Source organism: Pteropus vampyrus, unplaced genomic scaffold, assembly GCF_000151845.1.
Source record: "Pteropus vampyrus isolate Shadow unplaced genomic scaffold, Pvam_2.0 Scaffold25, whole genome shotgun sequence".
In the NCBI taxonomy this organism is placed as follows: domain Eukaryota; kingdom Metazoa; phylum Chordata; class Mammalia; order Chiroptera; family Pteropodidae; genus Pteropus; species Pteropus vampyrus.
Window position 1 is genome coordinate 440529 of NW_011888806.1, and position 17901 is coordinate 458429.

Sequence of the window (17901 nt, forward strand, 5' to 3'; positions counted from 1 at the left end):
AAATATCTGTTTTTCACATTGTTTATGAAGATCTGACTTGAATAAACATAACCTGGGGACTTTTGACTTCCATGGTAAACCTGAATGCCACCCTGATGCTGCATACAGTAGTGAGGATTAGAGAAACTCTTGAAAAGCAAGATTCGTAATGAAAAGCAATAGCTGAGTGTAAAAGCCTTAATATCGAAGTACATTCTTCTAATGCAACTTTCTTGTCCTCTTGGTTCTCTTACAATTTTAGTGGGAAAACTAGTAATGTTATTTCAAAGACGTGGTTAAAAAATAATGGAATTTAACAGAAAATGGGTCTCTGGCCTTTGGTTAAACATTCATTTACTCAGCGCTCCGCAGACCCACGAATCATCTCTGCATAGTTGCATGGCATGGTGTTAACTCTTTCTCGGGTTATTCGTTGGTTCAGGGCTTCAGAGATTTAACTTGTTCCTGGTTCATGTGTGGAGTGTTGCCCGTGGGCACAGGTTTATGGAGGGTGAGAATTTATTTTCCTCCTCTGAGTTTTTGTTGGTTCTGACACAGGAAGAGGAACACGTGTGAAGATGCTGGAGAATGCCAGGATGGAGCCAGGAGCGTGGAGGGACCAGGGCTGGCTTGGGCTTCCTGGAAGTGCAGCACCATCGTGGATGGTACTGTAGATGGCGGTTTGTCAGTGGTCCTATCTGGAGACCTGGGCTGGCAGCTGTTCTGCTTCAGCAGCTTTATGTGGAAGAAAGCCGCTCCCGCCTCACTCCACTCAGCACGTGTCTCCTTGTTTCCTTGACATTTGTCACCACACTGGGGTTATCTATGTATTAAAGCACACGGGAGAGTGTGATCTAAGTTGTGGGGCATACACAGGTTGAAAATAGCCCATCCTTACCCTCTAGAAGCTTTCAGCTGGTACGCGTGGGGGGAAGATGTGCTTTAAGGAAGTGCCATACTCAGGTTAGAGGACAGAATTCCTGAGGTGTTTGGAGGAGGACTGCGGGCAGAGGTGAGAGCTTGGATCTGGAAGGAAGGAGGTGGCACTGCCCACCTGAGAGAACGGTAGCAGAAGCATTCACGATTTCTTCCTTAGTAGAATGGGTCCATAACAAAGGGAACATCCCCTTACTCGCAGGGAGGACTGAGGACGGGTGTTTGGGTAGCGGCGGATGTATAGTTCTGTTGACTCCTGGATGCAGTGTCCAGTGAGGACCCCTGTGTCCGTGCTTGTTTCATTCTACAGCTCAGCAGTCTTGTCTGTTCCCCATAACGTCACGTTACTCTGCAGTCAATTTAAAAAAACTCGGATCCAGTGGACGTGGATTTTCTAAAGTAGAGACTCTTCTGAGCTTTCAAAAGCGGAGGGGACTGTGACTTTTGTTTGCATCTGATCCTCAAAGCCGAGCATAGGGTTTGGCATATAATAGATGCTAATAAATACTGGCGGAAAGAAAGAGAAAAAAGCCCAGGGGTTATTATTGGGGTAAAAGCTAAGAGGGGAACTAATTTTTGACTAGATAAGCTGAATATAATTCCAGGATTATTTTCTTTCTAGTGTAAGCATTTGGGGAGACTATATGAACTTCCTTCGCAGGTGGGTTGGCTCTGCAGGAATAAAGGTGATGGCGTTTCCAGCATTTCCAGCTCGTTTTCTAAGTTCTTGTCTCAGGGGGAGGTTCAGGGAGACTCAGGACTGCACACGCAGCTTTGCATAATTGATTAACTCTGCATAGTTGTTTGCATTTCTTACCTAAAATAAATTTCATTTTCTAATTAACTCTCCAGAATTAATAAGTGCCAAAAAACAGGATGTGTGTTGAATCTTGTGATCTGATGCAATGCGGCCAGCTCCTTGAAAAAGTTTAATTAATGATCTTGAATCTCTCAGGGCATTCTTAGTTCCTGAATTGGTAAACAGGTCTCTGACAATACCTAATATTTGTTGTTTACCACGAGCCAGCAATTGTACTGAGGGCTTCACCTAGTTTTCTTCTTTGGTTATTTTGTTTTTTGTTTCTTATTTTTTTAATCATCACAGACACCCCAAGATTTAGCACTATGAGTATCTCCATGTTTAGCTGTGAGAACTGATTCTCAAAGTGGTGAAGTCACTCAAAGTTGATATAGTCAGTAAATAGTAGAACTGGATTCATGTTGAAGCAGTCGAGTTCTGGAAGGCCAATGACATTGCTTCTTTTATTTCTCCTGTGGTCACATTTTCCTTGGTGCATCCTCATTTTTGCTGTCATTTTAACACCTTTGTCAGATGTGATGAAACAGCACCAAGTGTGTATAGTACAGAGCAATAGACCCTGACACCATAACACAGATTAAGAAAGGTTTAGGCAAATCCTATCACTTATGTAATGGTAGATCGTGGTTACATAATGTATTGGAGGTCAATTTCGGAGCAATCCTATGAGGAGAAAGTGTGTATTTTATACCAGCAAAGACCTTTGGGCTGGGAGAAGCCACATGATGAGGGGACTTGAAGTTTCGGGGAGAGGGTGGAAATAATTAAGGATTATGGTTGGCAAGTCTCTTGGAAAATTTTAAGGGCAGTAAACATTTTAAATTGAGTATATCAGTAACTTTTGGATAAGAAGTTCCAGATATTTTACAACACATGTAATATGTGAGCATTATGGTCGATAAGTGGGAATGGGCCTCTTCTCTCTTCTGTGTTAATGTGAAAAAGAGGATGAAGAATTTTTTTAAATTGAGTTTTAGATTTTGGTTATTTTAAAGCAGAATATAAAACAATTATAGGAAACTTAAGCAATAGCTAAACTTATGCTAGGAAGAAATAATTAGTCATGACATTTTTTGATTCAAAATGTCTAGATGATCAATGATAACCAGTTATTCAGATAATCTAATTCAGTTGATGTGCAACTGTTATTTCTGTTTTCCTTTTTTAAAAAACAGTAAATTTGTGGATATTATAGACTTGACAATACAACTTGAACCTTTGTAGCATTATAGGTTGATTGCTTAGTTGATTGTAGAATTTGAAGTTTTAATAACTGGAAAAGTGGATGTGTGCACATAAATTGAGGGAGAAAGAAAAATTAATACTGTTTGATTTTTTAAAAAATCCTCATTTAAATAATGTGACTGTCCAGAAGGCAAGGGAGTAACTAGGTCTTCAGAGACGGAGAAAGGAAGTAACCTTTTTCTCTTTCAGGGCAGATGGATGGGGCTGGCATTGGATACAATATTCAGGGTATCATAGTTTTCAATGACAGAGAAGACGTTTCCAGAATATTGTGTGAATATTGTGTAAAGTGCTGATTATTTAGAAAAATATTAAACCGAAAGAAGAATTTTTCATTAATTGAGATATGTAAAAGAGTTTGGATATTATTCCTGATCCTTCTTCTCCTCAGTCTGAAGAAACCCATGGATAAACCCCAGTGGCTCCAACTGGCATAATCACCCAGTGAGTAATCACAGACTCCCAGGAAGTAGAAGGAGCCGGGGAAGTGTTGACTTGGGAGTTTACAAACCTCTCAGGTAATAAGTATATCGAAGAGCTCAGATCTGAAAGGTTAGCATTTCTGTCCTCACCTTGGGAAGGAGACTGACAGTATGGGCTCTTTCTTTGAAAACGAACTCACTCCACCTTCATTATAGATATGGTGTGTGTTCAAATCATTTCCCACATTTAGAAAACGTGTATATAAATATGAGAGAGTGTGTGGGTATGTGTAGTGATTATCCCTGCTGATCTATATATTCAAAAATAATTTTCTGTATTTTTATCTTCCAAATATTTATATACATGTACCCACTTCTTTTCATATTTAGTTTGTACTTTTTTTTTTTCCAGTTTGTTACTGCATAGTAAGCTTTTCCCTGTTTCACTAGATAGTCTTTGAAAAGGGGCTTTGTAAGCTCTACAGCACTGTGGCTCCCAATTTGTCCATCTCCACTCAGTACTCAGTACTCAGCGCTCCAGTGTCTGCTCTGCTCACGCTTCTCAACTCCTGCACTCCCTGCGCTTTTATTCTAGAACATTCTGGCTACCATCCTCTTCACTCAGCTAACTCTTAATCTTCATGATATTCTTTTCTTTTTCTTTTTCTTTTTTCTTTTTTTAAGATGAATTTTAATGCATTGGAAAGTGGGCAAAGACCATTTTGGCTGGATTACAAAAAGTGGGCTTTTTTGGACAGATCAATCTCTACCTCTTCAATGATGTTATCATTATTGTGTGTCCCTAGGGCATCAGGCCACTTGCTGAGAGCACCCTTCATGCTTTCGCATACTATTCCAGTGATTACCCTGGTTAAGGAGGTGACATTCTCATTTTAAAAAAGATGAAACCAGGGCCTAAAACAAGGTATGAGTCTGAGCCAGCACTGGAAGCCACCTCTGTCTCTTGTCCTTAGATCACACTACTGTTTCTTTTAATTGTGACTTCACTAGGACACTGCCATGAGGGGAGGGAGAGAAATCGTGATAGGGCACTTGGTGAACCACCACAACTTGTGCTAATGATTAACGAGCCCCTGTTAGACTGGATATATTTATTATAAGACCTTGTCCTGAAATACCTTAAGTAAAAGAGTTCTCTGGAGAATGTTCAAGATCTCTGAGGGATAACTTAAAAAAAAATCTCATAAGAGTTAGTCTTACATTACATGCATGTAAGGTAAATGATCTTGGTGCAGAAGGGAAAATAGCCCTTAACAAAATCTCTGATCTGTGAGGAGGAACCCTGCCCATCATTACCAGCTGGTAAGTTTAGAAAAAAGTAAAGAAACACAGCTCAACTTCAGTAAGAAGGTGAAATATCATGTAGCAAACCTTTAAAGGTTTGAGAGGTCCATTATTTTGATGAGAAGGATTAACTTAAGAATTGAGTCAAGAAGAGATCTACAGAGTTAAAGTCTCTCTCTGCACTATTCAGTTCAGAAAGTACTTTCCCAGGCCAAGTGGAATCATTAGCCTTGTAGGAAACTCTTGGCTTTTTTTTTTTTTTTTAATGACGAAATTGTGGCCAGTTTCGTAAATATAATTTATGTTTGACTCTGTAGACCCAAGGAAGTTGGTTGATGGAGGACGGGTTTCTCTGGATCTTAGCAGTATTAATGACCCACTTCTACCATGAGAGTCTAACCTTGAGTTATCTAAATGCTAGAGTGTTCCCTGCCATGTAATTTTAAACCGTAGGCACATTTTTGGGATAATTTGTATTCATATTTTGCTTAAAAAGCAACTAAACCAAATTAAAATCCAGAACATTTTGTACCGCTGCTTCTTATTAAGATTGTTTAGTCGTTGGTGGGTGATACGAGGAGAAAGAACTGGATTCAACAGTTTGAGAATTCTTGCCTTCATAAATCCAAATAGCATCAGATAACAGTTTTTGTTTCAAATGATTTTAATTCATTTGTAGTTGTTGGCCACTTTAGAGAAGAGTTACTGTGATTGAAAAGTTGAAATTTGATGACTTGGAGTTTTAAAATGCAGTAGACATTAGGCAGGAAGACTCCTTTATAAGATAGCTTTGCTTATGTGCATTTCTCTTCCTGTCACCAGGTTTAACCACAGAAGAGAACGAAAATTCTGGGGCTGTAAGCCTGTCTACCCAGTGTCACCTGGGAGAGACTTTGCAGAAATCTCTAGAAATTGTAACGGTTGTTTGGGTTGGTAGTCATGGACAAAGCATGAACAGAACAAAATTAAAATTTTTAAAATAAAAAATGTGGTGGTAATGGAGAGGTAAGTGTACAGCCCCTCTACCGGAGGAAAATGGATTTGTAGCATTTTTCTCTGGGGGAGAAGAGTATGTTACTTTAGTTCAGCAGTCGTTGAAAACAACATATGGTTAGTTTTATGACTTAGAGACAGATGGTGACCTGTAGGCTAATTATGCAGTGGGCAAGATTCTTTAAACAAATCACTGTGATTGTGACATGGCTCTTTCACAGGAGTTAGACAATCTGGACTGTTTATTGTCACACTAGGTAAACATGTTCCAGGTGAATGGGGAAAAGGTGCTGCCTGAGAGAAGTCTATTTATAACTTTTCATCTCCATATTCATTTTAGTGGCTAAAAGAAAAGAGAAGAAATTAAAAGAGGCAGCTTATGCTATGAGGGCATTATTTCGGACAGCTAACTTTCTGCAGAGCTGAGGGTGTTCCCCATTAAACATCAGCATTTCTCTTTCAACCCCCTTGAATGAAGCTCTTTCTGAAGTCTTCGTTGTCCTCTGAAAACATGATATCTGGAACATAAGTAAGACGGTGAGACGGACATGCCAGCCAGGCTTCCACCTCAGAGCTTTCACACTCTCCCCTCCACCTGGAGGGCACGTTCCTTTCTTGGTTTTATTGTTTTTAAGAGGGTTCATGGTTCCTTTTCACCCATCTCAGCTTTATAAGATTGCTCCCCTTCCTGGCATTCTCTCTCCCTGACTTTCAGTGTCCTTCACCACACTTTTCAATCACCTGATTATTTTTTTTCCTTAAATTTTGCCTCTCCTTCCCCAAAAATAAGGTTCATGGGGGCAGGGGTCTCTGATGTGATCTTGGCTGATGGAATAGTGCTGGCGCACAGCAGCATTTTGATATTTGCAGATATAATTAATCGATTAATTAAAACTCCTTTATTCTTCGCAGCTGAGCTGCAATGTAGGCTTCGTTCTGTCTTGTTTGTGCACCGGTCAGATGGCCCCCCTCATGCTCCCATGCTTACAGTCCTAGTGTTCAGCTCACTGTATTATTAATGCCTGTCATGTCTGTCTCCCACACTGGCCTGTCACTTCCTTAATAGTGGAAGTTTGGGAGGTTCATCATTATGTCCACAATTCTTGGACCTTCTCAAAGTACTGGTTGTCAGGTGTCACCAGGGCAGTCATTGCACACGAGCTAGTTTTGCCTGGTTCTGTGAGAGGTGGCTTCTGGACTTAAACAGGTATGGGGTGGGATAGAAAGAGTAGAGAGGAAGAAATGAGTGGTGAAATGAAAGAGCACTGACCTGGCAAGGGTGAGTGACTACCAAGGGGACAGCTGGGTGCTTCCTCAAGCCCTTCTCCCTGCTTATGTCCCTTGCTTTGCATCAGCTGCCCTGGCTCCGAGCTGGTTCAGACCTTGCATTGTGTCTTTTCATATACTTTTTCCCCGCTCTGACCCTGAAAAGGGGTGAAATTTGCAGTCAGGATTTATATGTGCCCCGTAAATAAGGCAGATTAGAGGTGCAAGTAAGATGCTGCAGTGGCTCGTAGCCTTTCTGCTACAGGGGAGCAATATTTGTTTTGCTTTGTTCTTTATCACAGATCATAGCTAAAGCTGCTGTTCACGTGGGGTCTCTAGACTGCAGCCCATGAGGGACCAAGTCCCACCTAGTGTGTCTCCAGCCATTTGCCATCATTAGTGCCCTTTCTCCATTATTTGGTTGAAAATATTTAGTTGAAAATATCTCACAAGAAATGTGAGATATCGATCTAGTTTTCCACACATCTGCTCACTCCTCCATCTGCCCATCTCTTCATACCCTAACTTTTCCAGAAGCAAAACTTAATAAATTTAAATTTATAAAATTCAGTATGTATTAAAATATTTAGTGTTTAAGGAGTCATAATATAAGATAGGGGGTATGAGGATGGGCTGTGATATTAAAATATCTAATAAGCACTGAATAAATATTTGCTGTTAATGTTAACTATTACTTTTTTTGGTTTTATTGTTTTTCAGTAAATTATAATGTGTAAAGGGAAAATAAGGGATAAAAGTAATGCTTTTCCACTAGTGGGCCGTGAACTTAATGAAAATAAGCTGCAAATGTTTTCTGAGCTTCCTATTAGCCAGTGCAAAAAGGGACACAGGATCAATCTCATGTTACAAAATACGTGATACTGCTTAGAGAAGTCATAGGGCCTGGTGAAATGGATACTGTGTGATAAAGTGGAAAGAGCTTTAGCAGAGTCCTCACAGTAAATACAATAACAGATTTTTAGGGCAGCTTCTTATAATGTTCTGCAATGTTGGGCAGTGGAACAACCAATAAATGCATGTCAATAAGAGCAATCTAACAAGGACAAAGCAGTTTTGAAGGCATATTCAATAGAATGTGTAATGGAAATATTTGTTCCCAAATCTTCCAGTCTTATTCTCTTGCATATATAGCTAGAACATTATACTAAGGCTGGAGTGGAGGGTGAGGATGAGGGAGAAAAAATGTATACAGGAGGTATGAGCTCTAACTAAACTTTCTATTTCTGCTTTTTGATATCTGTTTCTGCAATTTTTTTTTTTTAATGTCTCATTCAATGATTTTAGCTCTGTATTTTCCTATGTACCTCTGTTGACCCTGTCATGGTGATTGAGGAAGATTCTATGTCTTTTCAAAATTTCCAAATTACAGTGGCTCTAGAATATTTTCTTTGATTTATACCCTTGACATTATTACTTTTTGGAAAAGTCCATTGGGTTGCAAGATGATATCCTGGAATTGTCTTGCTTTCTATGCTGAAATTTCATGATCTCTTAAATTTTTATCAATGCTGAGATTTCATGATCTCTTAAATTTTTAGTGAATGGAAAATTGTTACTATGAATTGCAGTTGGGAGTCTTGTGCCAGATGATGAAACTGGATGAGTGTGTGGTCTTTACATAGGCAGTGCCTTATGGGTATGGTTTTTGGTCTGAATGTTAGGTTTTTGCCTTTTCATGATCTGTCACAGATGGCATCTACCTTTATTTTATTATTGGAGGTTTTCTACACATGTTGCTGCAAACTCTCAGCTAAAATTATATTTTCCAGTCTTCTTCCTATTTCTTTTTCACCACTTACGGTATGAAAGAAAGTAAAATTAGATATGATTTGATGTTTTTGATTTTAAAATCAACGTTTCCATGAATTCCAGAAATTCAAGAAAGTGAAAAAATAACCTTGATTCTTCTCTTTAAACATGATTTCTCTCTTTTGGCCGAAAAGTCCATGGTGTGCATTAATTTAGTTGTTCACATTGTACTCTGTGCATACCCTCCTCAGAGCATCTATGTTTACTAAAATAGTAAATTAACCTGTCAACAGCACTAGACTGTAAGCTCTTTGAAGGAAGGGATCTGACATATTGTAGACACTCAGTGAATCTTTGTGGAATGAAAAGAATGACCAGCAACATAACGAAGTTTTATGGTCCTAACCAGTCATCGGATTGGACATAGCTACTATAACGCCAACTCAGATGAACATCTCAAGCCAAATCCAGGTTCAGCAAACCTTCTCTCTGTGTTTTAGAGGTGAAGGACCCACTCTGAGTCTCTGAAGTTGAAAACCTTAGTTATCTTTGCACCTATTTTGCCACCTTAAGTTCTCTTATATTTCCCTCCTCCTCCGCCGCCATTCCTATTACCTCTATTCTAGTTTACACTTTTGGTTACCTATCATTCGTGGCTTGCAGGCCAGCCTTGCTGACATGAGGCCCCTTTGCACACCTCCCCCAACAATCCTCCCTGTGCCCTGCCGCAGCCAGAGTGGGCTGCCTCCAGCATCCCTCCATTAGGTCACTCCTATAGATAGATGGTCAGTGGGTTTTCCCAGGAAGTTTTGCAGAGCAGCCTATTGCAGTGGACATCCTTGGTCCCCTGATGACCCTTAGCTCTGTAGGCTCAGAAACAGATTTGATGAGCATAACAAGAATTCATTTCTCTATCATGTCATTCCAGTTCAGGAAGTAGATATATAATACCAGATTGCCAGCTTACTGACGGTGTGAGAGTAGAACTGTTTCTATTTTCCATTTCATGGCCTGGGATTGTAATGTGAGAACAACCGGTACACATTCTCTTCCTGTAGCCAGGCCTGTGTGGGAAGCCAGATCATAATCAGATGCTTCGTTGGCCAGTATGGAATAAAAACAAGGTAAGTGTCAAACGGCATCAGGGTAAGTCTCAGGCATCCATTCAGTGGTCAGGAGGCTTGCCAGTGGGAATACCCAAAGGCAGTTGGCTTTAGCTGCCTGCTTCTGCTCCACTGTGGGCTGACTTTGCCAGTAGGTCCTGAACCCTCCAAGGACTAAGGGTGTTGCCTCTGGCTCTCTCTCCCTGTTGGTCAGAGCGCCGAGGCCGTGCTGGCTCTTTAAATCTCTACATTCCTCCACTTTCAGGTCTGCCCAGGCCCCTTCTGATTGACATTCTTACTTCTAGATTTAATGCTATTTTCTAGGTCGTGGAGCTGTTTTCTCTACAATGCCTTTGCATGTCTTGACTTTTATAATTTAGCTCTGAGAGCAGTATTATTTTCCTAATTTCAGAGCTTTACTATTACCTAACACCACCTTCCCTTCCCTGTACCCTGTCCCCCCATAGCTTTCTCTCAAAAACCTTTTATACTCCCCGACTCTTAATTTTTCTGCCTAGCTTTGAGGTCCTCTGTCAGCCTCCTTGAGCCATCAGCCTTATTTTCTGCTTTTCTCCCAGTTGAGTAAGTGGCCTAGAACAGAAATCCCAGCTTGTCATTCTGTGTCTCTGCTGGAGTTTCCCGAGGTCTAAAAATTTGCCTTGTCTGTCTCATAGGATAATTGTCAGGGCCAAATAACATGATATATGTTTGTTTATTTATTGGTACAGGATCCTGCGTGGGTGAGGCGGCTTTTTTTTTTTTTTTAAGCTATTGTATATTGAACAGAAGCACTTTACATAATTACTTCACTTATTCGTTGAAGTTGGTACTATTTTTATCCCCATTTTACATATGGGAAAAGTAAACCTCAAAGAGGTTAGTTTTTGTTCCAAGGTCCCAGGACTGATAGGGGCGGCCTGAGTTGTCCAACTCATTTAATCTGCTCTGAACTTCAGTGCCCTCTGCTTCATGAGGCTGGACTTCTGACTCACTCCCAAACTAGCCCAGCTCCTTTCTTCATTTCTGCCCCTCTGTTCCAGCCAAGAGCTACCCACCTTCCCAAGCTTCTGTCAGATTGTACTCTCTCCTCTCCAGCCCTCTTTGCTCACCGTTATCCCTGAACTCCTGTGGTATTTGAGGACGTCCTGGAGTCAGACCCATCTGGGATTACATCCAGGCTCTGCTCTGCTGCTTTAAACAAGTCAGTTAACCTCTCTGAGGCCTAATAATAACAGTTGCCTCATGGGATTTCTGGATGGTTCCATAAAATGTGTGTGTAAAAGTTCTTTGTAAATGGCTGTTCCTATCTTCCTCAATAGATCAACTACTTTCAAACTTATTTTTCATTTGGGCCACAATAAAGAATATATTTTAATGTCATGACTTTGACTTAGTAGTGGTAAACACACACGTTTGAATCAGAAGTTCCACAAGAACGTTATCTGTGTGTGTGTGTGTGTGTGTGTGTGTGTGTGTGTGTGTGTGTTAAGAACAGTGCTGATTTTGACTCATGTAATTGATTTTGACTACCCACTATCAAAGACTACCCACAGTTTGGAAGAAACCATCTGGCCTAGATGAGTGTACGTCCTCTGAGGGCAGGGAGAGTATTTCATCCGTCTGCATCCTCCCAGGCCTAGCAGGTTACCAAGCCCCCGGTCAGTTCTAATTTACGGACTTTCATCTGGAGGGCGAGAGGAGGAGACTTAAGCCAACTATACAGTCATTACTGAGTGCCCCTTCGCAAGAACTGGCCAACAGGACCCTGAGGGCAGCTTTATGTCTGCTCTGCTCAGGAGCCTGCACCCTCTTGAAGACATCGTGCTGGCATTTTGCACTTGGCTGTGTAGGCTGCAGCACAGCTGTTTCTGCAACAATCGACTACAGTGTTCGATTCGTCCTCTGCAGGCCAAGGCACGTTTGTTGGCCCGGGAGGGTGTGTTGTGTTGGACTTGGAAGCTCTTGTCCTACGTGCTCTGTTTCTGCCCGGGACCATGCACCCACCTGTCCCAGAAGCCAGCATCTCTGTTTGCATATGCTGTGCTGGCAGTGACAGCCTCCTGCTACCTCAGAGTAAAGCTCAGCTGTATATATAGGCCGCTTGCCTGCCTCCCCAGCATCCAGGCTTTCAGAGTAAAAGCCTCTTACAGCTTACATCCTCGGGCCGGAGAAAACAAGCCTGTCGCTTGTGGTGCCTCAGCACCAATTTGTCACCCACTTCACTCGGCGCTGGCCCTCGGCTTCTCCTCTGTATGGTACCTTTCTTTCCCATGGCTGCTCCAGCTGGGCTCTGGCCTGACATCGGAATCACATGTTCTGGCTCTCGCCTCTGGCATTATTCTCCACGTTATCAGCATATATTTCTGTTGCTATCTTTTTCTGACCCAAAGGTCTTTTCTTTAATAGATGTGTTTTTCCTGTGAGACTTGTTTAGACTGATGCTTTTTCCCCCCAAGGTTTTTACATGCTAAGTCAAAGACTGATTTCCAGCCACTTTCAGAAAAATGCTGGGTTTTTGCTTTGTTTTTTAGCACAATCAGCATACATAACTCTTGTTCTGCTTCAGTTATGCATCACTTCTCCCAACCCTAGAAAGAGTTTGGAGTTGTTAGCACAGAGGATGAGCGCTCGTAATCTCAGGAGCCAGAGTAAGGGACGCTGTTTTACCACTGCCCTGAAATAGGCCCAGCGGACAGCTACTGCCCCCCCCGCCCCCCCGTCCTCTCATTTCCCATCCAAATGTACCTAAGATGCTCTCTGCCTATTTCCTCCTCACTAAAGCCAGAGGACTTCCCTGTGTTTCTTTTCGGCTTCTAAACTGCTCTCTTGGCTTTTTATCCAGCTTGTGTTGAATTGCTTCGTGATTTCATGTCTGGAGAGCCTTTGGCGTACGGAGAAGTGTTTTTGTAATTCGACCACTTCACTGAGGCAGCATCTGCTTATCTCTGAGTCGGGCACGCAGGTGAGGTGTGTGCTGCGGGTCAGTGGAAAAGGGGAGAACACAGGGGCCCAGGCTGACCGTTGGCAGCTGTGATTTATTCGGCAGAGGTATTTGTGTGACTTTCAAAAAGCTCCTAGGGTCCTCAGCTTCTTGTGATAAGGGCTACAAAAAAGCAGGCAACTTCAGCGTCTGAAGGAAGTATATGTACCTTTCCTACTTTAAAGCAGGCTGGATTTAATACAGAGCAGTGGACTTAGATGGATATGAATGATGTCACATAGACAACAGTATCTTTAGTTGTTCTTGTCAATTCCATTTCAAAAAGATAAAGTCAATTTAGGAAATCCATAAAGGGAAAATTTTTTTAACCAGTAAATGTGAGGTCTACTGTGTCTGTATCCTCGGTCCTTTAAGATCCCCTAAATAGCAGGAGATTTGATCCGCATGGAAAATATATTAAGAAATGATTGGATAAATATGTTTCTAAAAGCCTATTAAAATGCTCGATAGTTATGTGAAACATGCAAGTATATAAGTTTTGAAATTTAATTGGCATGTGGGAATTGGATGTTTTTGTTGTTTTTAATAAAGAAATTTTTTTTCACTTTACAAAGAGGAAGAAAACCCCAAGTGTCAGAAGGAAAAATGCCCTTTATCTACTCATGCCAACGGCCTCCTTGTTCCTAGCTGTCTCAAAAGACATGACAAGCCATATTGTGCAGGGTCCAAGGTTCATGAGAAGCAGGTTTGTAAGTGGCAGGTAGTGGGAAAGTGATTTATGTTCCATGAAAATCCATTCAGCGGGTGTAGCACTCCCAGGGCATCTGACGCTTGAGGGAGACGTTGTCTTGATGCTGGGGGACAAAAAGGCTTCCGTTCCTTGGGGGTGCTGGTTTGGGAATGATATCCTGGCTCCCTTTCCAGTAAGAGCAGCGACATGATTGTTTAGGGTTTTTAAAAGAAAAAGCTTTTGTTCTTTCTCATTTAGTTACAGTGGAAATTAACGTAGAACCTTAAAACCTAGGAACACAGTCGGTTTTAATGTCAGGACCTAAGCAGACTGCGGAAGTTAAATCAGATGTCAGGTTACAAAACATGTGAACATTATTTACTCTCATTTAAATTTTGAGAAAATGAATGGCTACTGGGGTCAGGTCTGGGAAACAGTCATTAGTAATGGGATAAAAGGACCCAGTGAGATTAACTTATATCACCTGTAATTAGCTTTCACTTTTATTTCATTATTTTTTTATTAATCTAAACTGCCAGAATTGCATTTCTCAATATGTAAAACAAGGATCAAGAAGCATTTTTATCTGTATTTTATAGTAGACCGTTATTTTCATAATTATGTGACTCTTGGAAAATAATGGAATTTTACACAGGAAGATATATTTTCAGAGATTTATTTTGGGCAGAAATGTATATTCTACAAGAATTTGATAGAAATTACAGAATTTGCTTTATCAAAAAGCACTTAAACTGTATATATCATTTAGGTAGCTAATACTTTTTATTGTCTTCTTTTGTAATTTGAATTGGGAGCGTAGAAGAAAAGCAGTGATAGCAGGAAGGAAAAAAAATAAGTGAAATTGTTGCCCATTCCTTCAATATAGTGCAATAACTGCCTACCATTTAATTTTGTCTTATCAAACATTTTTGAGCATCCGCTTTGGGTTGAGGCTAAAAAAAGTACTTTCCCTCCTTCTAAGTTTTAGCTGGGCTAATAATCTAATAGACAGATTAGCAGAAGAAAATCAAATTTTTAATACATTCACATGGGAAATACACATAAACATAAAAATTCCAAAGACAGCGAGGCAACATTGGGTATTTATGACATTTTGGACAAAGGAAGAACGGAGGAAGAGTGGAACACACATGGCAGGCAAACTCTTGGTGGGCGACTCAAACACTGAGATGCGTGGTATCTAGCTAACGGGCCCCTGCCTGGAACATTCTTATTTACCATACTTAATTCATATTAGGCTGTGGGGAACATCCTAAGACCTCCTTGAAGCAGGTTTTTCTGTCTGACTCTTGGGCAGGAAAGCAGAGGAAGGTCAAAGGTTCTTCCTGAGTCTTTTGTTTCTTAATAAATAGCTTAAAATCAATATCTCAAAAAAGGCAGCTTCAGGGTGACAAAACGTTGGTTCCTTTCAGTGTCAAGGAATACTTATTGGTCCCAGGCTCCAAGAAGCTTATAGTTTAACACATGTTTTTTCAACTTTGACATCAGTGATATTTGAGCCAGCTAGTTCTTTATGGTAGGGACTGTCCTGTGCATTGTGGAATGTTTAGCAGCATCCCTGGCCTCTACCCATTAGATAACAGTGGAGCCCTTCCCTCTCTCTTCCCCCTGTTGTGACAACCAAAAATACTTCTGGATAATGTCAAATGTCCCTTAGGAGTGAAGCAGAATCACCCTTATTTCGGAACTACTGATTTGACGCAGTGCCTCTTTCTGTAGAAGCTCAGCAGCTCTCTCTGCCATTACAGGTGTTCTATTAGTCATGTTTGTTTCTGCTTTTGGAAAAGCCATTTGAAAATGCTCTGAAATGATTTTTAGTCTAGTCTTGTAATTCTGGAAGGCCAGAGGAGGATTGTTAACTGTGTAAAGGCGGGTCGTATGTGTAGAGGTGTCTCCTCCCTACTCCATCCCGCCCCCCCAAATGTATCGTGTGCTTTTTCCTCTCTTGTTCGTATTCTTTCCTCTGCCAAGAATCCACCCCGACACCCCATCGTCCCATATAAGCCACTTACTCTGTTCTTAAAAAGTCCTTAATTTGAACCCTTGCTATTTCTTAATTACCTTTTAACAGAACTAATTGCTTTTTCACTATTTCAGTAGCATTTATTCAATTAATACTGGGTTCCAGCCACTTGCCAGGAGTTGTGCCAGGTTCTAGGGGTATGAAGATGAAAGAGACCCGATCCTTGTCCTTGAGGATCTCAGTCTAACGGTGAAAGCATTTTGTTCGTGCCTTGTTGCATGCTTGGTCAGTGATGGCTCTTCTCCATTTAGGGCTGCAGAGACCCAGTCCCTTCATGTGGCTCTGCTGACCCCATTGTGCCCTACTTTGTGTGGAAGGGGAGAAAGAGCATGGAGTCCATACGCTGCTTCTGAAAGCCTGGCCTCAGAAGTGACACGTACCACTTTTCTCACATTCTGTTGGCAAAGACAAGTCACAAGGCCACCCCGAACTGCAAGGGTCGTTGAGACATGTGGTCTCACTGGGTGCCCAGGAAGAAGAAATGGAGTCTTGGTAGACAGGTAGCAAACCTGGCCACATACCTCATTATACTGGTTGCACATTGTTATTTGTCAGTTGCCTACACATTAGTTCTGTTTAGAACACTTCCATCCAAAATGTTTGCAAGACTTGCTCCCTCACTTCATTTACATCTCAATCTCATCTGAAAGATCTTCCAAATGTAAAGCCACCTAATCTGGAAAAGTTCTCTCTCCCTTGTTACACTGCTCTTACTTTTTCTTTAGAGCATCTGCTTCTCACATTAAATTATACTGTATATAGTTTTAGTTGTCTCCCTCACCTCATCTTGCCCCCACTAAAATGTAAGTGTCCCCAGGGCACAGGTTTTTTCTGCTTTCTGCCATAGCAGCAGAGCCTAGAATGGTGCCTGGCACTTCAAGAATTATGAACTTGAAGGCAAATTTGTCATTCATGTTTCAGCAGATATTCGGCGAGCAGTGTGTTGTGCCAGGTGGGCCTTGGGGCTGCCTCCTGCAGTGTATAGTTTATTCACAATCTCTTTCAACCCTTTTTTGTGCTTAGCTTTTAGAATCATTTAAATATATTCGTGGAGTGAAAAAAATTCATTAGGCGTCTACTTAGAAAAATCTCTGTAATAAACATGTTATTTAGTTTTAGGAAATCATGATAATCTAAGTGAAGTACTTTACAGATCATGGGAAAAACAGATGAAAATCTACTCTGCTCTGCTTTAGCCTTTGAAAAAGTCTGCCTCTAAGTCACTCTCTTCATTGCTAATAATACCACCAGTGAGGGGACACTTGAATAAAGAGGCATTTGTCACCACATGGTAAGTTAGCAGCATGTCTTGTTATCTGGGTTGGAACATGTAGTCATTAAGTGGCATTTGGACTAAATCTGATTAGACTGTAGAGTCTTCTTGGGGACATGGGGAAATATGTTTCTGCTTAGAAAAATTGCTTTTTCCACCTTCAGATGTTTCGGTTTAGAAAAAGATTAAAATTTATTTTAAGGGGGAATGCTTGTCTTTGAAAGGATTGGTTGTATGTTGGTAGAAATTCTTCAAGGAAGTGACATCTCAGGAGGGGAAAACACAAAACAGCTCAATACAGTCAACCCATTCTATATTGAGGGGAAAGATGACTGAAGCTGCTTGTTGGTTTTCTGTAAGGCATAGTAGTTAATTGACTCAAATTTCTGCTTTCTACCAATGGTGAAAATTTAGCCTTAATTCAAAGAGCACCTGAATGCTCAGGTCTGTCTGAAGATGCAGGGGCTAAACAATGTAGCTATGGCTTGTCTGTAGTTACAGTTTTTGCAAATGCAGAAAAGCTTTTAGAGCCTACTTATGTTTTGAAGTATTTCCAGCTAGTGGTTATTAAAGTAATTCAAGCAAAATCAGTATCTAATGATAATAAAAAGGCTGAAAACACTCAAGAAAATAGTGTCTGTGTAATAATTTAGCATATATAAAGGCTTAAACTCTATTGTGAACTCTTATTCATCAATTTCTTTATAATCCTAATTTTACTCATATTTATAAATTTTCCTTTCTGGGTAAGGACAGGGACAAATAAACATAGATATAAAAAAATTCTTCTTCTTTATAACATCACCCCATTAGATTGTTAGTGCCAGCAACACTCATTTTGACTATCTGGTCGTGTTTTTCCATTCATAATACGCTTAAATTTATTCTTTACGATTTCCAAATTTGAAAGATTAGGAGGGGAGATCCTAGCCTGTTAGAAATTTTCCCCCAACAGCGATGCCTTCTGCTGTAGAGAACATAGAAGGGACATTGTCTTAACCGTCTTTACTGATGCCATTGGAATTCTCGAAGGGCTTGTTTGCATCTGTGTGCGGCTGCGTTGTATTCAGGGAA

The 17901-nt window shown here is 40.8% G+C and overlaps 1 protein-coding gene across 6 annotated transcripts in view; it reads left to right on the forward strand.

Moving 5' to 3' along the window:
• TSPAN5 (tetraspanin 5) overlaps nt 1-17901 on the forward strand; it is a 281029-nt gene that overhangs the window by 191321 nt on the left and 71807 nt on the right. Inside the window, exons 1-3 of one of the 6 annotated variants that reach the window (XM_023528412.1) lie at nt 9813-9860; nt 12682-12801; nt 13394-13525. The exons of 3 other annotated variants lie outside the window; for them this stretch is intronic. In XM_023528412.1, coding sequence (XP_023384180.1) covers nt 9828-9860; nt 12682-12801; nt 13394-13525 — 285 coding nt within the window. In that variant the 5' untranslated portion in view covers nt 9813-9827. Of the gene's footprint in view, nt 1-9812; nt 9861-12681; nt 12802-13393; nt 13526-16823; nt 16846-17901 lie in introns of those variants that run through there. 2 more of the 6 variants (XM_023528413.1, XM_011356251.2) reach the window with 2 other exon arrangements.